The 21,213-nt window shown below is 34.3% G+C and overlaps 1 protein-coding gene across 5 annotated transcripts in view; it reads left to right on the forward strand.

Moving 5' to 3' along the window:
- LOC101889061 (CUGBP Elav-like family member 2) overlaps nucleotides 1-21,213 on the forward strand; it is a 335,948-nt gene that overhangs the window by 166,240 nt on the left and 148,495 nt on the right. For all 5 annotated transcript variants that reach the window (XM_059124555.1, XM_059124557.1, XM_059124556.1 and 2 more), the window contains exons 3-4: nucleotides 2,849-2,931; nucleotides 20,247-20,295. In XM_059124555.1, the coding sequence (XP_058980538.1) occupies nucleotides 2,849-2,931; nucleotides 20,247-20,295 (132 nt within the window). The remainder of the gene's footprint in view (nucleotides 1-2,848; nucleotides 2,932-20,246; nucleotides 20,296-21,213) is intronic.

The raw sequence follows: 21,213 nt of genomic DNA on the forward strand, positions 1-21,213 counted from the left end.
AGAGAGTGGACCGATATTACACATCACCGAACTCGATCTAAGTTTAATAATCCTAATACAATGTAGCAAGTTTGGACGAAATCGGATACTTCCTTTGAGAGTTATTGTGCACACCAGGCAGCCAGACAGACAAACGAACCAACGCACATCGCTAGATCGACTCCAAATGTCCTGAAACGGATTTGGTACAAAGAGACCAAGGCCATTATTTGGATCAGGCCATATCAAATGATATATTCCCTCTGTAGCTGTAGCCTAATAAATTAGAAAAAAATTTATAGAAATTACGTCATAATACAAATTTTACAAAATCCTTAAAAAAATTAAAAAATATCCTAACTTAAAAATTTTTTAAAATTTCCCAAAATGTACACCTTATAAAAAAAGAGATCGAGTGTTAAAGATGCAAAAAAAAAAATAAATCTTAAAAAATTCCACGCCTTCAAAATTCAAAATGTACGCTTTAAGTACATTTGTTTAAAAATTTATTAAAAAGACAACTCCTAAACAATATAAAAAAAAAAAAAAAAAAAAAAAAAACGGCTTAAAAATAAAACACGCTGACAGTCCTTCAAAAAACTAACCCTTTAAAAATTACAAAAAACACGGTTCATTTTCTATTTACAAAAAGTCACAAAAGGCCATATTGATAGTCCAAATAAAATTCTGAAATATCCAAACCTACGCTGCATTTTACAAAATCACTAACAACATTAAGTTATATTCCTTCCTCAAAAATCTACAAATTTCCAAAAACGTATGCTTTAAAAATGTATAGGAGAATCCGGATTTAAAAATGCAAAAAAAAATCACACTTTAAAAAAAATCTATGTCTTTATAGACTAAAAATGTATGCCATAAAAATTCAATAAATGTAGGCAGTAAGTAAATTTGTTTCAAATTTTACTAAAAGCCAAAGCCTAAAAAATGCCTAAAATAGAACATGTTTAGAAAAAAAAAATTCTTACTGTCATTAAAAAATAAAAAAATTGTGTTTTTTAATCATAAACAGGTGAATAAGCCGGGCCGAACTTTGAATACCCTCCACCATATGGATAGAATTTGTAAATTAAAAAATAAATAAAAAATAGAATTCTTTATAAATTTTGTTAAAATCTTAACAATTCCGTGTATAGGGAGTTACCGTTATTTTGGGGCTATACGAAGACGTGGACCTGCAATTTCCTGCCACAGGCTGTAAAACCCGGTTGCAAATACGAAATATGAAACTGTTCTGTTGACTAATGTCGCTGATATCAGCAAAATACCGAATATTGGGAGGTACCGATATAGGGGGGCTATACGATGACCTGGACCCGCAAGGACAATATTCTGTCATAGACTGCAGTACCTATTAGGAAATTCAAACATAAAATATGAAACAATTCCCGTGAATAATGTCGCTAAAATCATCAAAATACGGAATATAGGGAGGTACTGTTATATGAGAGCTATATGAAGACATGTACCTGACAGACGGACGGTTGTCATTAAATCGACGTAGAACCTTATGCTGATCAAGAATATATACTTTGTGGGGTCTAAAATTTATATTTCGAGGTGTTAGAGACGGAGTGACAGATTTAATATACCCCCCATACTATGGTGTAAATTGACACGCCAAGCAAATTTCTGAAATATCTAAACCCTGTCGGTCCTTGTATAAAAATGCGCAAACAATATTCTTTGTGAACATGAAATATTGAAAAATTTTCACAAAGCTTAAAAAAATCCTGTAAGAAATACGATCCGCGAAAAGTCAATAAAAATCCTTCTTGGTTCTCAAATATTTTCTTGTTTTCTGCAAAGGTACCTCAATTGTGGTGTTTTGGTCATTAAAAAATCGGCCTATCACCACCTTAGATTTGTTAAAGGATCTATTTAAAGACGCTTATATTTTGAACAATTGTTTATTTTTTCTATTTGAGTTCTTCCAAGAATCAATTCATCCTCAAAAAAAAAAGTCTATTAATCCTGACAATAATTTTTACTCATTAAAACGATTATGCTGCTCAACTGCTAAACAAAAACCTTAAAGCCATTAATTTCCGAAAGCCAAAAGCAAAAAAAATAACCCCACCCCCTTTCAATCAGCTAAAATTTGCATTTAAAACAAGCCAATAATCACCGAAACGTGTCTAGAATTTGCAAATCAAAATGGCAACGGTCAAGTCATTAAATTTTCTTTTGGCATTTCCTTTCGCACGTCGATGATGTTCATAAATTGTGTGAAAGTGCCTGCATTACAAATGACTTTAAAAAAACGGAATTAAGGAAATATTTAGTGGACTCGTAAAACATAAATTCTTGAACCGAAATGACCTTTTGGGGTGAAGTGACCCCAGGCGAACCTTAGTTTACTTAAGAAACAAAAAAAAAAAATGAAACAGAGAAATGCACCCGCCTTTTGCCGTAGCTATGCGGCAATATTTATTTATACGCAGTAACGCACACACACACACACTTACACATTTCTATTACAAGGAATCCCTAAAAATTGTGAATATTAATATTTTATACAGCGGTGTGTGTGTGTGTGTCGGTGTCCGTTTTAGTTGGTTTCCTTTTTTAAGCGTTCTTCTTTTTTTGATGCGGCAAACATTTTTTAAGCTTACAAAACCAATAAGGACAACCAAATTCCTGAACGTTTTTTTCCTTTCCTTTCATTTTTTTTTGTTTCACAACCATAATTCCTTTTTATTACATTTATTTAGTCCACTTTATTTTAAGTTGTTCTTGTTGTTGTTTTTTTTTTCGTTTTTGGTATCCCAAAACGTTTTCTTGCTGATGATGGTCCAATTGTTTTTATTCATCTCCTTTCTTCCGTTATTTTCCGATTTCTTTGCAGGTTGTTGTTTTGTGACATTTTATACCCGCCGTGCTGCCTTAAAAGCTCAAGATGCCCTGCACAATGTGAAAACTTTAAATGGGGTAAGTATTTTCCACATTTATATATAAATTTTTATATAAATATTTTGAGCGGAAAAAAATAATTTTTGTTAATATTTTCGTGATTTATTGAAGTGAAATTAGGCATCTGAAGTTACCAGGCACTAGATCTAATATAGACTGAATATTATTTCATTTAAAAATTCTAACTATTGGTAGTGTAGGTTATAGAAAGAGTTGACCAGTAAAGTTCTAAGCGTGGAAGAATTTTATTGCCCTGCCCTTTTTTGAGATATTTAGAAAATCGTTCGGTTATGTTGCATTGAATTATAAGTTCGTAACATGTTAGCCCATTGTGGAAAATGGGAAAAAAGGACCGATCCTTTTTTTAACAGGACTAAATATTACATAAATATAAGAATACAGGGTGACATGAAAAAACTGCAACCAACGTCAGACTGCTGTAATTTCTAAGCCACTCGTCCGACAGCTGCTAAAATTATTCCAGTGACAGCTCATTATATTGTACAAAAAAAGCATTTGGTGAGACAAAAGCATTTTGGTGAGAATTTTTCAGATAAAAAAATATTGGTGATGGAATTTAAGCTTGACAGTGTGATTTCTTCAAATTTGGCTAGAATACCATACGTGGATATCGTTAGAGTTCTCCAGCATTTAAGTGTGAATAGCAACATCAGCAGAAATTGTTCGAAAAGTAAAGAAGCGACTTGATGGAAAACCGCGTCACAGTGGCCGAAAAATGGCTCGTGAGCTGAAGATATCGCAATATTCCATTCGGAAAATTTTGACAAAATAAGCTCGGGGAAAAGTCATTGATATTCCAAAAATTGCAAGAACTTACACCGCAACAGAAAGAAAATAGACTCAAAAGAGCCAAAGAGTTGTTTCGCTGGGGCGAAAGTGGTGAACTGCCGAATTTGGTTTTCTCCGATGAGAAAACATTCGTTGTCCTGCAGTTTGTAAACAAACAACATGATCGTGTTTACTTGCCAAAGAGGTCAGCTGAAAATGTGCATCTTCGGTTGGCCACCAGTACTCAGGCGCCGACCATGGTGATGGTGTGTGCCCACATAACAGCCTTAGTCGCTCTCCGCTCGTATTAATCGACCCTGACATTAGAATAAATGCCGAATATTATCGCGAAAATATTCTGGAGGGTGTATAAGTAAGCTTGGTCGCAGACCTTGGACATTCCAACATTACTCAGCACCATCGCACTCAGCACGCGCCCCCCAAGAATGGTTTCAAAATAAGGTTCCCCTCTTCCTTTCCAGCGCACAATGGCCAAAAAAATCTCCAGAAACCAATCCGTTGGACTATTGTGTCTGGAGTATTTTGGAAAGCAAGGTTGGCACTAAAAAATACCAAAGTGTAGATCAGGGTCAGGGTATTATGTCTTTGTGCATTTGTTTGTAACAGGCAAAAGGAAACGAGTTAGACCCATAGTTCCTTTTGATAATCTGCATAGAATCACTTTCTGAGTTGATTTATGCATGTCAGTCCGTCTGTCCGTCCGTCCGTCTGTCCATGTATTCTTGTGAACAAAATGCAGGTAGCATTTATTATCCGATTGATATGAAATTTTGCAAACAACATTTGTTTGGCCCAAGGACGAACCCTATTAAAATTGGAGATAATCGGTAAAAATTTCGATATAGCTCCTATATATATCTTCGTCCGATTTGCCTTTTATTGTGCACCAAACGTGTAATATCAGCCCGAATAGTATGGAATTTTGAACATACAACCAAATTAGGCCTGAAAACAAGTATGCCAAATTTTATCGAAATCGGTTCAGATATAGCTATAGCTCCCATATATACTGTTCATCCGCTTTGTTATTTTTGTCCTCCGCAGCCGTAATATGCACTCTGTAACAACAATATTTGGGGAAATATATCAAATGCAGCTCAGAAATACCTTTGGTAAATTTTATCGAGATCGGTTCAGATTTGGATATAGCTCCCATATATAACTTCGTCCGATTTACCATTTATTGTGCACCAAACGTCTAATGTTTGTCTAAAGGGGATGGAATTTGGCACATATGACCGAATTTAGTCTAGAAGCTAGTATGCCAAATTTGGTGAAGATCGGTTCAGATATAGTTATAGCTCCCATATATATTGTTCATCCGATTTATTGTATTTGTTACCCACAGCCGTAATATGCAGCCGGCATATTTAGTCCTTTGAATTTTAAATTATAATTATAATCATAGCGTGTATGATTGAATTCTCCCATAAAAACTTTTAATTTTTAAGTTAAACTAAATTAGCAAAGTGGTGTAGGGTATCATAAAATCGGCCCCGCCCGACTTTACGACTTTCTTTACTGGTTTAATTTTGTTTTTTATTTTATAATTAGACACAATTTGTGGGTTTATATTTTTGCTGCTGTTTTCTTGTTTGTTTTGGACTTGAACAAAAAATCGCCCTTGAAATATTAATTATGCTAATTTTTTTCGGCAGACATGCGCCATCAAAAGAATAATTAATAATTGCTGAAAATATGATTACACTGATGGTTGCTATTTTTTTCTTTGGTAAGGTTGCTAATGTATTATTTTTCCTCAAATTTTATTATATCAATGCTTTATATGGCTTATATAAAAAAATTATAAATTGAATGCGGTTTTGAGTTGGTTTTGAGATAAAAAAAATAAGCAATGATTTTTTAAATAAAAGATTTATTTGCAGTAAGGGTTTTGAAAAGATATTCCTGTAAAGGATTAATTCAGATGTATGATAATTTTGAGCAGCATTTGCAGGTTTTGTAGATAGAGTAATATAATTTTTTGAACTATTCCACTATTTGAGCAGATGAGCAGTATTTCGGATTATGTGCTTGTATATCAAATTGTATGCCTAAGCCAGAATGCTTTGGAAGAAGTATCTAACATCTGTCAAAAATAAAGAAGGATCGGAGCAAATCGTGTACAATTTGATTCATTAGAATTCGAACATTTGTTTTTTTTTTTTTTTTGGTAAAGGTGTGCAAGTTCACGTCTTCGTATAGCCCCCATATAACGGTACCTCCCTATATTCGGTATTTTGATGATTTTAGGTTCGATACTCACCGAAATTGTTTGAGATGTCGTATTTGAAGTTCGGCTACAGCCTGTGACAGAAAATTGTCTATGCAGGTCCAGGTCTTCGTATAGCTCCTATATAACGGTACCTCCCGATATTCGGTATTTTCATGATTTTAGCGACATCATTTAGCGGAATTATTTAAAATTTCGTATTGAAAGATCTTAATGGGCACTACAGCCTATGACAAAAAATTTCGTATGCAGGTCCACGTCTTCGTATAGGCCCCCATGTAACCCCCGATGATATTTTGATGATTTTAGCTACATTATTCACCGATTTTTTAAAGTTTCGCATTTGAATATTGTAATGGGTTATGACAAAAGTTACCTATGCAGGTCCATGTCGTCGTATAGACCCTAATATAACTTTTACAATCGGTATTTTTAAGATTTTAACATAATGTTTAACGGATTTTATTTTTTGAAGATTGCGAAATTCGAAGATTGGAGGATATTCAAAGTTCGGCTGAACTTACAGTTTTTTAGTTCTTCATATTTTATTTTATAATTAGACACAATTTGTGGGTTTTATGTTTACTGCTGTTTTTTTTTTTTTTTTTGTTTTGGCCTTGAATTAAAAGGCTGCCCTTGAAATGTAAATTATGTTAATTTTGTTCACCAGACATGTACCACCGACAGAAAAATTATTAATTGCTAAAAATATGATTATGCTGATGGTTGCTCTTGTTTTCTTTGTTTGTGTTAGGTCGATCGTGTATTCTATTAATTAAATGCTTTAAATTGCTCCTATAAAAAGTTTAATAATCGTAACGATGTTTTACAAAGATTTTAAGTAAGCTATATAAATTTTAAAAATGCTTGAAAAAATCGATAAATTTGCACAGAGTATATTGATCGATTTTACAGATCTTTGTGTTACTAGAAAACAAATTACAGATATTATAAAATCTACGATTCATGAGATATTTATTACATTTCGAAATTTCGAAAAAATATTCCAAAACAAATCCATGTTTTTATACCCTCAGCCATATGGCTACAGAGGGTATATATCATTTGATACGGCCAAAACGTGCCTAGTCGAAATAACGGTTTTAGACCCTAGGTCTCTTTGGACCAAATCCGTTTCAGAACATTTGGAGTCGATCTAGCGATGTCCGTCCGTCCGTCCGTCCGTCCGTCCGTCTGTCTGTCTGTCTGTCTGGCTGGCTGGTGCGCACGATAACTCTCGAAGGGAGTATCCGATTTGGTCCAAATTAGCTACAACGTAATATTTTTGTCAAACTTAGATCGAGTTCGGAGATGGGCAATATCGGTCCACTCCTTCTGGTACCTCCCCCACAAAAGGTCGAAATTTTCAAAAAATATATTTTTTGCACAGGAAGAGAAAGGATAATCCGAATTTGCTCCAACTTTGCAAATCCTAATATTTGCGTCAGTGCTAGGTCAGGTGTGAAAATAGGCAATATCGGTCCACTCCATCAAGTACCTCCCCCACAAATGGTCAAAATTTTGAATAATTACAACTCTCATAAAATGTTATGTAAGAGTCCGATTGTCTTCAAATTTCACACATCCCAATATTTATATTAACCCAAGGTCTGGTGTTAAGATGAATAATATCGGCCCACTCCTTCTGGTACCTCCCCCACAAAAGGTCGAAATTTTCAAAAAATATATTTTTTGCACAGGAAGAGAAAGGATAATCCGAATTTGCTCCAACTTTGCAAATCCTAATATTTGCGTCAGTGCTAGGTCAGGTGTGAAAATGGGCAATATCGGTCCACTCCATCAAGTACCTCCCCCACAAATGGTCAAAATTTTGAATAATTACAACTCTCATAAAATGTTATGTAAGAGTCCGATTGTCTTCAAATTTCACACATCCCAATATTTATATTAACCCAAGGTCTGGTGTTAAGATGAACAATATCGGCCCACTCCTTCTGGTACCTCCCCCACAAAAGGTCGAAATTTTCAAAAAAAAAAAAAAATTGCACAGAAAGAGAAAGACTAATCCGAATTTGCTCCGACTTTGCGAATCCTAATATTTGCAACAGTGCTAGGACAGGTGTGAAAATGGACAATATCGGTCCACTCCATCAAGTACCTCCCCCACAAAATATTGAAATTTTGAGTACCCATGAAGCTCATAAATTGCCAAATTAACATCCGATTCCATTTAGACTTGGCACATCTGTCGAAATATTTATATCATATTTTGGGTCCGATAGGAAATGGGCAATATTGGCCCATTCCTTCGGGATCTGCTCCATAGAGGGTCAAACGTTTGAATAACCTTAACACTAGTCAAAATATATTTAGATAATCGAACATAGGCTGAGGGTATATCTCTTGCGGCAATACCGACTGATACTTTTTAACTTGTTTTTTTAGAAAATTCCTTGAAATAGTTTACAATTTTGACCAGGTAACCCAAGACTTCCGTACTTATAAGTATTTCGGACCTGTTGGGCGTCACATATAAAAAGGAAAACTTTTATAAATTTTCTATTCACAGGCTGTCATAAATATCTTTAATATGAAAGGATATTTTATATCCTGTATATCAGTTGCATTTTTTTTGTGGACATCTTATCTTAAAAAGAAGTCGTATATATAACTGAAATATTTTCGAAGTCTTTCAAGCTAAGAATACCCTGTACAGGACGTGTAAAGGACCTTGTGAATGATCTTTCACATAAAATGTTTGCCGTCTCAGTGCGATTTAAATTCCCTCTTTCCCCAACCATTTCATATTTCATACTCCCCAGTAAAATATGCAACACATTATTAAATAACACTGGACATGCGAATAGCCATTGCGGCGGCTATTCACGCACACAAATACACACACACAGACAACACCACCGAAAACAGTGTTAATCACATTTGAAAAATGACTCCGAAAACAATGAGCGATTAATTTTCCATGCAGCACTTCTGATAGCCAAAGTCAAAGGAATTGTGCCAAAGGCAATGTGAGAATATAATAGCTATACAGCTAGTTCTCCACAACAAGTGACCCAGTTTGGTTGGGTAGAGAGAGGGTATTGGAATGGTTTTATGGCTTTGTAGATGGCAGCTGCCAACCGGGGAATGGCGAAAGATATTTCAAAAAAATTAAATAAACTAAATGGCGCTTGCGAAAAAAAAAACGGAAATTAACCAAAGATTGTTGCTTAGCAGCTTGAGGCGGAGCGAAAAGGGAAAAAAACCTAGTCTTAAAACTGCATAGGAACCGAGTAAAAGGAAAGGAAGTTGCAGAGATAAACAGAGTAAAATGTCTTAAAATTCCTTTTTTTTTTTGATATTCTGGGAATATTTTTCTTTTATCAGGGGAATGGATGGGAAGGGGGGAAGGGTTTCACTTTCTTTGCCTTTGTGCCACCTAGAAGTAATAATCTTACACCGGACATTTTTACACTTCAATATTTTTTAAAAAAGAAAAAAAGATACACAGGGTGAGATAAAAAAACTGCAACAAAGCCAAACGTCATAATTTTTAAATCTTTCTTTTTTAAATTTCATTGAACGAAAGCAAAAGTTCCGAAAATAGCATAAAATGTTAGAATAAGTTTAGATTTGTTCGAATTGGTCTCCTTTGGCACGAATTATGGCCTTCGAACGGCAAATGAAACCATTACGCGCTTCCCGAATATTACTCTGCGCTATTTTGGGCCATTCCCGGCGAAGCGCTTGCTTGAGGTGATCGACACTTTGGCATTTTTTAGTGCCAACTTTGCTTTTCAAAATACTCCTGACACAATAGTCCAACGGATTGGTATCCGGAGATTTTGGTAGCCATTGTGCCCTGGAAATGAAGCGAGGAACCTCATTTTGTAAACATTCTTGGGTGGCGCATGCTGAGTGCGTTGATACTGAGTCCTGTTGGAATGTCCAAGGTGTGCGGCCAAAATGTTTGTGTGTCAAGGCTTTAATACACCCCCAGAATATTTTCGCGATAATATTTGGCATTTATTCTGATGCCTCGATCGATTAATACGAGCGGAGAGCGACCATCGTCGGAGAGCGACCATCACCATACGAGCGGAGAGCGACCATCACCATAGCTGGCGATTGAGTTCTGGTGGCCAACCGAAGGTGCACATTTTTAGCTGATCTTAACTTCTGGACAACCTCAAACTTCTGGACAACGAATGTTTTCTCATCGGAGACTGCCGACTGCCTGTTTTCTGTCTGTTGTAATCACGCTATCTTTCGAACGAATTGAGATAGAAGGCTATAAATTTTGCACACGTGTTTATTTTTCCAGTAGGCTAAGTTCGTAAATGGTCCATGTAGGTCCACGTTTTCATATAGCCCCATATAGCGGTACCTTCCCGATATTCGGTATTTTGATGATTTCAGCGACATTATTCACCGGAATTGTTTCAAATTTGGCATTTGATGTTCGAAATGAATACAACAGCCTATGACAGAAAATTATCTGTGCAGGTCCACGTCTTAGTATAGCCCCATATAACGGTACCTCCCGATATTCAGTATATTGATGATTTTAGCGACATTATTCACCGGAATTGTTACAAATTTTCAATTTGAAGTTCGAAATGGTTACTACAACCTATGACAGAAAATTATCTGTGCAGGTCCACGTCTTCGTATAGCCCCCATATTAGGGTACCTCCCGATATTCAGTATTTTGATGATTTTAGCGACATTATTCACCGGAATTGTTTCAAATTTGGTATTTGAAGTTCGTAATGGGAACTACAATCTGTGACAAAAATGTTTATGCAGGTCCAGGTCTTCGTATAGGTCCCATAGTACCTCCCTATATTCGATATTTTGGTGATTTTAGGTACAATACTCACCGAAATTGTTTGAGGTGACGTATTTGAAGTTCGTAATGGATGCTACAGCCTGTGACAGAAAATTGTCTATGCTGGTCCAGGTCTTCGCACAGCTCCGATATATCGGTACCTCCCTATATACGATATTTTGACGATTTAAGCAACATTACTCACCGTTTATTTCAAGTTTCGAATTTGAATATGATAATGACTTATGACAAACAATGCCTATGTAGGTCCACGTTGTATACACCCCAATATAACTACTATCTTCGGTAAAATTGTAACAGAATTTTTTAAAGATTTTATTTTTTGAAAATTTTCCAATTCGTTCCAAATGGTGGAGGGTATTAAAATTTCGGCCCAGCCGAACTTACTGCTTTATAACTTGTTAAAATTTCAATGGCTTTACCCCGAGCTCATTTTTCACTATTTGCCAAATGGGATATTGCGATATGTTCAACTCACAATTCATTTTTCGACAACTTCGATGCGGATTTCGATCAAGTCGCTTCTTTACTTTTCGAACCATTTCTTCTGATGTTGCTGTTTTCTTCTGTCCACTTTCATGCCGTCGGGCTACGCTACCAGTATCACGGTAACGAGCGATGGTACGAGACTTAAAAGATTTTTTTACATTTAAATGCTGCAGTGCTCTAACGATAGCCACTTGTGATTTTTTTGCCAAGTTTAAACTTGTCACATTACACCAATCACACCATCACGCTTGAATTCATTCAATCGCGAATAACTTTATTTTCTGGAAAATTCTCACCAAATTCCTTTTGTAGGCTTGTAAAAAATATAATGATCTGTCGCTGGAATAATTTTAACAGCTGTCGGACGAGCGATGGCTTAGAAATGACAGCAGTCTGAAATTGATTGCAGTTTTTTCATCTCACCCCGTATGTATAGACATAGGGTAGAGGGGAGGGTTTGATGGAGAAGACTGTTGTATCCGCTGCAGTCTACGATGCTTTTATTATGCAGCGATTTGTTAAGGCATTATTTTCCTCCCTTACCAACAGAAATTAATTTGTATACCATGGATTACAAGGCTATAAATTCCATGGGGTGTAAGATGATACATTTTGTGATTATTACGAACAAAAGTTAAGCTAAAAAGCTTAAATATTGCATACTCTTTCTATACTCTTTTCCAAAAAAAGAATACTCCTCATCATTTTCTAATTAAAATCAGCTTAAAAAGCCACTGTGAACACAACGAAATCCCCAAAATAAACACTTGTATATGTATGTATATATGAAAAGAATATTGTCTGTGTATAGAAGAGCATCCTATCGCAAAGCCAAGCCGATGCACATTAAATTCTTTCCATTTACATAGACCACCACTACATGCACACATTTTAGCCATAACTTTGATTTTCGCTTTTACACTAGGATAGAAGAACATAAATTATACGCAATTCTCTCTCTCCCTCTCTCTCTCTCACACATACATATTCACACTCGCACTTAGTTCCTATGATTTATTGACATTGCAGTCCATTTTAAAGCGCCGGATATTCTCGTTTATAAGTTCAGTTAAGACACGCTTTAAAACATTTAACAACAAAAACAAATACTTCCAACAAAAGCAACAATGGGTTGACTGCGAAGAGGGCTAACAATAGAATAGAGTGTTTGCGCCAAAAGCCGACTGCAATGATGACGGAAATGGACAAAACGAATTACAGCGACTATAGATCATGAATTATGGAAGCTCATGAGCGCGCAGAAATAGATTTGTGTAGATGTCGTGCAATTGACGTACGATGTGTTATGTGAGTATTTTTCAACAGTGGAGGGCAAAATTTAAGGTACAGACTAGAAAATTATGACGTGGATAGACAAAATTCCTCGGAAGTGTATCTTGTTTAATTTGTCACAATCTATAAAGAAAGTCATTTATAAAGTTTTGTGTCTTCATTGATATTCCAAACTTCCCCTGTCTTAGAATAAGGTCTCCCGAGGTTTATACATGGCCTTCGGTCTATGGAAAATCTTTGAAACGTCTACCGTTTACCTTAGTTTTAATTAAATTTCAAAGTTTAAGACTATATAAAACCTTCTAAGTTTTAAATCAACTTTGAACGATCTTAGATAGACAATTGACCTTTCAAAGGCTTTATATAGATCGGAGGTATTGTGTGGACTCCGATGTATTTACATATTTAAACCTCCAAATATCTTCTATCAAAAACATTGATGGTGAGATTTTGGAAACAAATCAGAAACTAAAGACATGCGGAGATAAAATATCATAAAATGGTCCGTTGTCTATGACAGACCTTCAAAACTTCCATTGCCTTATAAACAGGCCTTTCGAGGGCTACAAAAGATCTTCCGTCAATAGACAAGCTTCTGTCTAATAATACCAATTAAAAGACTTCAGAAGGTTTTCTGTAAATAGAGCAAATTAGAACGTTTTTAACGGCCTTTTAAACAATTTTTGTTTAAATAAATACTTTTAAGATATCTTTTAGCTATAACAAATCTGTAAAGGGTCTATAAAATTCTTCGACCTATACCACATTTTTAATAGAATTTCGGTTCGTAAAATATAGGTATTTGTTGAATCAAAAAAAAAAAAAAAAACATCAAAGACATTTAAAAAAGAAATGCTGCCTAAAAAGGCCCTCACTTTTTGGAGACCTCCCAAAGGCTTTAAGCCTATGCATAAGAGGGCTGTCGGTCCAAAGAAGACGAGATGGAAAAGAACAGTCTGTTTATTTTTGGCAAAAAGCACATTTATACAACCCTCAAGTGATTTTCGGAAGGTCTTCTAAATATTGACGATCGTCAAACTATCTCATGTCTACTGAATACCTTCTTACAGTATCTTTGGGCTATAAGAGTCCTGTAAATAATCTTCTCTCTCTAGAGGACTTTTATAAGTCTGTCAGTCCTAAAAAATACGTTTAAAGGTCTTCGTCCAAAAGAGATGAATCAAAGGCCTTCAATCGATTGAAGACCAACAAAAGGTCGACTTATTTCAAAAGGCATCAAGAATATAGCTGTTAGAACGCCCTCGCTTTGTAGAAATGGCCAAATGGTTTTGGCTCCAAAGGATTTTCCGTTTGTAGAAATTCCATTCTCGCAGGAAAATTATTTCAAAATATATTCCTATTTATTGAGTTTGGAATTGAATATTTTTTTTTTAAATTCACACCTATTGAAAATCAAGACCCATTGACCTAAGAATAGTCATTAGAAAAATGTTGAAAAATCGACAAATTCTTAAAAAATGCTAGCCTTTGAAAATTGAATTGCCAAAAAAAAGTCTTTGGAAAAATTCTTAAAAAACCATGCCTTTGAAAAGTTCTTAAAAACCACGCCTTTGAAAAAGTTTAAAATAATATCCACGCTTTTGAAAAAATAAAAATTATTCCTCTAAAAATGATTTTAAAAATCATGCCTTTAAACATTTTTCAACAATTCTATAAAAATCATGCTTTTATAAATTTTTTCAAAAACTCTTTGAAAATCCACGCCTTTGAAATTTTCTTAAAAAATGCTGCCCTTTGAAACTTTTTTAAAAAATACACGCTTTTGAACAAATTAAAAAAATAAGGCCTTTGAAAAATTCCCAAAAAAACACGCCTTTAAAAAAACTCATTAAAAACCTCACCTTTGGATTTTTTTAAATGAAAGAATTTGAAATATTCTTAAAAATCTTCACTTTTGAAAAATTAAAAACATATTTATGCTTGTTAGGATCAGATTTATAAAAATTCTGATCTCTCACAAAAATAAAATGTATTCGTCTGAAGATCGCCTTTGACAAATTTTTTTTAAAAAAACCTCTCCTATCCAGTTGAACTGAAAATTCAATTCAATTAACCTGAAGATAGTCTTTAAATAAATTAAGCCTTTGAAAAGTCTTTTCTATTTCTGACCTAAATATATGTTTCCAAACATTAAAAAAATCTGTGCATATTGCCCTATCTAGGTTTCCAAAACATCTAAAGAATATTAACTCCTTTGATCTGGATTGAAAAATCCATTTTTATTTTTTTTTTTAATTCCGGAAAAATCCACGGATATTGACCTGAATCTTGTTTTTAAGGATCCTGAAAAATCCACGGATATTGACCTGAATCTTGTTTTTAAGAATCCTGAAAAATCCCCGCATATTGACCTTAACCTGGTCTTTGAAAAAGGCTTGAAAAAAAAAAAACGCCTTTGGACTTTATAACGGTCTTTGAATAAATCTTAAAAAATCACGATTTTTTCTCTGACAAGGGTCTTTGAAAAAATACACAAAAATCCACGCCATTTTCTGTGAAAAGTGTATAAAAATGCATAAAAATCTACCCTTATTACCCTGAAGATGATCTTTGGAAAATTCTTAATATATCCATGCCACTGAACCTGATAATTGTCTTTGAAAAATTCTTAAAAATCCACGCCTTTGGACCTGAAAAATCTTAAAAAATCCACGCATGTATACCTCAAGGTAGTCTTTGAAAAATTCTTTAAAAATTTAGGCCTTAGGAAAAATCTTAAAAAATCCACGACTCTAGACCTGGTAATAGTTTTTTAAAAATTCTTAAAAATATAAGCCTTATGGACCTGATAAAGGTCTTTGAAAATTTTTTAAGAAATCCACGCCTTTGGACCTAATAAAAGTATTGAAAAAAATTCTACAAAATCCAAGCCTTTGGACCTGATAAAGGTCTGCGAAAAAAATCTTAAAAAATCCACACTTATAGACTTTTAGATTGTCTCTGAATAATTATTATTTTTAAAAATCGTCGTTTTAGACCTGATAATGGTCTTAGAAAAATTCTTAGAAAATCCACGCCTTTGGACCTGATAAAATTTTTTTTGAAAAATCCAAGCTTTTGGACCTGGTAATGGCCTTTGACAAATTCGTAAAAAATCCTCGCCAAAGATTGTCTTTGTCCATGACTATTGACCCCCAAGATGTTCTTGAACATTTTTTAAGAATCCACATCAGTAGACTTAAGGCTGTTTTTGAAAAGTTCTTAAAAACCCGCCTTTTAACCTGAACATAGTCATTGAAAATTTCTTCAAAAATTGACCAGAAATTAGTCTTTGAAAAATTATTGAAAATTCAAGTATTTTGTGCAAAAAATTGAGTATTTTGAGCCTTTTAAAATTTTTTGAGAATGTCTATGGACCATATTCTATGCATAAAATAACTCCCAAGATTCTTCAATGATGTCCCGACTTCAAAATTATATAGTCGGATCTATCCAACTTTTTTGGTTTCCCTACTGTCTGTATATTCCAATTGCAAAAGAAAATGTCGATTGGGAATTTTATTCAATGTTGTGGTACTGCGGAAGTGTTAGTTTGTGTGTTAGTGTGTTTAAATTGTTTTCCTCACACATGTGTGCACATATATTTCAATACGCAAAACCAACAATAACAAGCAAACATTTATAATGCGTATGAAAGTTCATGTTTTGCCAACGCCATTTTATGACTTTGAATTTTGTCCTTTTGCAAAAAAAAAAACGGCACTTCATTGTCGCGCTACGAACCGCAATCTCCTCTACTTTTATTGTGGCCATTATTTGTGTGACATTTGGTGGCATGTTGTATATCTACATATCTATGTACATATATATGTGAGCGCGAGTGTATATGTGTTCAAGTGTAATTCTATTATGTGTGATTGTATTACTTTCCACTTTTGTAGAGCTATGTTTGACCTCCCCTCCCCACCCCACTTTTGCACCATGAAAATTTTATGAATGTCTGCGATAATGGTTTCTCTGGCGGATATTGTCACAGTGGCAAATGCAACACATGAGACGAACATAAAATATATAAATTTCATTAGGATAAAATTTTACACACTTTACCATGACAATTCATAATTTCTACTTAAGGTCCTATGCCTCCTTGTCCCCTTCCCACTCTCCTACTGATACCACACTCATACCACCAACAAGTGATATCCGATTCATCACCCTCTTGCATTTTTTTTTCTTTAGAGGTCCTCTTTTTTCTCGTTTCATGGTTTCCAAGTTTTTGTTGTGGCTTTCATATTTAATGACTCCCGAGTAGCATGAATTATACATTTCCCATCCTTTAAGTCTTAATGATATATATATATATACATGTGTGTGAGTGTTGTGTGTGGTATGAGGTTGTGCGTGTGTGGTTTAAAAACCGATAAAGATAATTTCTAGCTTTAAATAATAAATTTGTAATGCGTATTTTTATTTTCTTTCTTTTTTTTGGTCGCTTTCCCTTCTCCTTTCTTTTAGCTATTTGCATTTTGGGTTTAAAATAATTATTGTTTTTGTGCGGTTTAACTTTTGTAATGTCTTGAGAATGGGAATGTCTCTGAGGGGTATTTTATGTGATTTATTACATTATAATTTAGTTTTAAAGCAATAATTTGTAAGATATGACAAACAGTGGTTGAAGAAAAAAATCACACTGTTTTTATCGGGAAATTCTCTAAAAGACCCACGCCTATTCATTCGATGGTGTTAAAAATTCTTAAAAAAATGCAGGGTTTTCTGATTTGAAGCTGGTTTTTCAGGGTTTTCCAATTTGAAGCTGGTTTTTGAAAAATTCTTAAAAAATCCACGGCTATTGTTGGTCTTTGAAATATTCTTAAAAAATCCACGGCTATTGTTGGTCTTTGAAAAATTCTTAAAAAATCCACGGCTATTGTTGGTCTTTGAAAAATTCTTAAAAAATCCACGGCTATTGTTGGTCTTTAAAAAATTCTTAAAAAATCCACGCCCATTGATTTGAAGGTGGTCTTTAAAAATTTCTTAAAAAATCCACGCCTATTGATTTGAAGGTGGTCTTTAAAAATTTCAAAAAAAATCCACGCTTATTGATTTGAAGGTGGTCTTTAAAAAAATCTTTAAAAATCCAAGCCCATTGTCCTGATGATGGTCTTTAAAAAATTCTTAAAAAATCCACGCCTATTGATTTGAAGGTGGTCTTTGAAAAATTCTTAAAAAATCCACGCCTATTACTCTGAAGGTGGTCTTTGAAAAATTCTTTAAAAAAATCCAAGCCCATTGATTTGAATGTGGTCTTTGAAAACATCTTTAACAAAATCCACGCCCATTGATTTGAATGTGGTCTTTGAAAAATTCTTAAAAAATCCACGCCCATAGATTTGAATGTGGTTTTTGAAAAATTCTTTAAAAAAATCCACGTCCATTGCTTTGAATGTGGTCTTTGAAAAGTTCTTAAAAAATCCACGCCTATTGACTTGAAGATGGTCTTTGAAAAGTTCTTAAAAAATCCACGCCTATTGACTTGAAGATGGTCTTTGAAAAGTTCTTAAAAAATCCACGCCTATTGACTTGAAGATGGTCTTTGAAAAGTTCTTAAAAAATCCACGCCTATTGACTTGAAGATGGTCTTTGAAAAGTTCTTAAAAAATCCACGCCTATTGACTTGAAGATGGTCTTTGAAAAGTTCTTAAAAAATCCACGCCTATTGACTTGAAGATGGTCTTTGAAAAGTTCTTAAAAAATCCACGCCTATTGACTTGAAGATGGTCTTTGAAAAGTTCTTAAAAAATCCACGCCTATTGACTTGAAGATGGTCTTTGAAAAGTTCTTAAAAAATCCACGCCTATTGACTTGAAGATGGTCTTTGAAAAGTTCTTAAAAAATCCACGCCTATTGACTTGAAGATGGTCTTTGAAAAGTTCTTAAAAAATCCACGCCTATTGACTTGAAGATGGTCTTTGAAAAGTTCTTAAAAAATCCACGCCTATTGACTTGAAGATGGTCTTTGAAAAGTTCTTAAAAAATCCACGCCTATTGACTTGAAGATGGTCTTTGAAAAGTTCTTAAAAAATCCACGCCTATTGACTTGAAGATGGTCTTTGAAAAGTTCTTAAAAAATCCACGCCTATTGACTTGAAGATGGTCTTTGAAAAGTTCTTAAAAAATCCACGCCTATTGACTTGAAGATGGTCTTTGAAAAGTTCTTAAAAAATCCACGCCTATTGACTTGAAGATGGTCTTTGAAAAGTTCTTAAAAAATCCACGCCTATTGACTTGAAGATGGTCTTTGAAAAGTTCTTAAAAAATCCACGCCTATTGACTTGAAGATGGTCTTTGAAAAGTTCTTAAAAAATCCACGCCTATTGACTTGAAGATGGTCTTTGAAAAGTTCTTAAAAAATCCACGCCTATTGACTTGAAGATGGTCTTTGAAAAGTTCTTAAAAAATCCACGCCTATTGACTTGAAGATGGTCTTTGAAAAGTTCTTAAAAAATCCACGCCTATTGACTTGAAGATGGTCTTTGAAAAGTTCTTAAAAAATCCACGCCTATTGACTTGAAGATGGTCTTTGAAAAGTTCTTAAAAAATCCACGCCTATTGACTTGAAGATGGTCTTTGAAAAGTTCTTAAAAAATCCACGCCTATTGACTTGAAGATGGTCTTTGAAAAGTTCTTAAAAAATCCACGCCTATTGACTTGAAGATGGTCTTTGAAAAGTTCTTAAAAAATCCACGCCTATTGACTTGAAGATGGTCTTTGAAAAGTTCTTAAAAAATCCACGCCTATTGACTTGAAGATGGTCTTTGAAAAGTTCTTAAAAAATCCACGCCTATTGACTTGAAGATGGTCTTTGAAAAGTTCTTAAAAAATCCACGCCTATTGACTTGAAGATGGTCTTTGAAAAGTTCTTAAAAAATCCACGCCTATTGACTTGAAGATGGTCTTTGAAAAGTTCTTAAAAAATCCACGCCTATTGACTTGAAGATGGTCTTTGAAAAGTTCTTAAAAAATCCACGCCTATTGACTTGAAGATGGTCTTTGAAAAGTTCTTAAAAAATCCACGCCTATTGACTTGAAGATGGTCTTTGAAAAGTTCTTAAAAAATCCACGCCTATTGACTTGAAGATGGTCTTTGAAAAGTTCTTAAAAAATCCACTCCTATTGACTTGAAGATGGTCTTTGAAAAGTTCTTAAAAAATCCACGCCTATTGACTTGAAGATGGTCTTTGAAAAGTTCTTAAAAAATCCACGCCTATTGACTTGAAGATGGTCTTTGAAAAGTTCTTAAAAAATCCACGCCTATTGACTTGAAGATGGTCTTTGAAAAGTTCTTAAAAAATCCACGCCTATTGACTTGAAGATGGTCTTTGAAAAGTTCTTAAAAAATCCACGCCTATTGACTTGAAGATGGTCTTTGAAAAGTTCTTAAAAAATCCACATCTATTGACCTGTATGTGGTCTTTGAAAAAAATTCTTAAAAAATCCACGTCTATTGATTTGAAGGTGGTCTTTGAAAAATTCTTTAAAAATCCACGTCTATTGATTTGAAGTTGGTCTTTGAAAAATTCTTAAAAAAAATCCACGCCTGTTGATTTGAAGGTTGTTTTTGAAAAATTTTTAAAAAATCCTCGCCTCTTGATTTTAAGATGTTCTGTTGTTGTTTTTGAATCTACATATTTATTGATTTACTTATTGAAAACTTATTTTTCCTTTTATTTTCAGATGTATCATCCCATACAAATGAAACCCGCCGATAGTGAAAATCGTAATGGTAAGTAGCCTTCAATTTGAAATAAATATCTTTTTTTTCGATTCAAAATCATACAACGTAAGCCAATGCCATCCAACATCCCTTGCAAGGATTACTTTTTTCTAAGATTTGTTGGAAAATTCTCCGAAATGTCCTTTCCAAACAAATGAAATAACCAAAACTCTGCCGAAAGAAGAAATGCAAAAAAAACTTTTTAAGTTTGCAATTAAAAAACTTTGGGAAAAAGCCTATAGTTTTTTTACGAACTCTCTCCCTCTCTATCATTCTAATGTATGTAAATACCAATAGGAAAAATTGCGAATATATCTTCATACAGATATCCATTCATTTTTCTTTACCAAAACAAGAGACAAAAAAATGGAAACATCCTCTCGAAAAAAAATCAACAAATTGACCCAAAAAGGCATAACAGAGGCAACAAGAAAAAAAACTATTTACCATCAACAGACTTATGGAGGAGCGTCAGACAGACAGACATATGACCGGGTACAGAACCTAGCAACGTTACAACCAACCAACCAGCAGGACAAACAAAAATTTGTGGGTTCAAACGAAAAAAATTAGTTCTACAGCACATTCCATGACGTAGTTGCCGTTTGTTGCTGCTGCCGTCACTTTTGTTGTTGTTTTTGTTTGTTGGCCCAGAAATGTTTTGTTATGGTTTAGTTTAGTCATTCGATACTCGGTGTTGTTGTTGTTTTTTTCTTTCCAAGAATTGCCTTCTTTCTCTACTGCCCCTTCCCCCAAAAAATCCATCCATCTATTCGTCCATCCACTCGGACAGCCAGCCAGCAATGCCATGCTGCCTGCCCGTAGATAAATGTGTTGATGATGAAAGGGTCACATAAACAATGTGCCCAGGCCATACCACGAGCAAACACTTGACAAACTCTCACATTATTTGAACTTTAGTCAGCC

Source organism: Musca domestica, unplaced genomic scaffold, assembly GCF_030504385.1.
Source record: "Musca domestica strain aabys unplaced genomic scaffold, Musca_domestica.polishedcontigs.V.1.1 3, whole genome shotgun sequence".
Classification (NCBI taxonomy): domain Eukaryota; kingdom Metazoa; phylum Arthropoda; class Insecta; order Diptera; family Muscidae; genus Musca; species Musca domestica.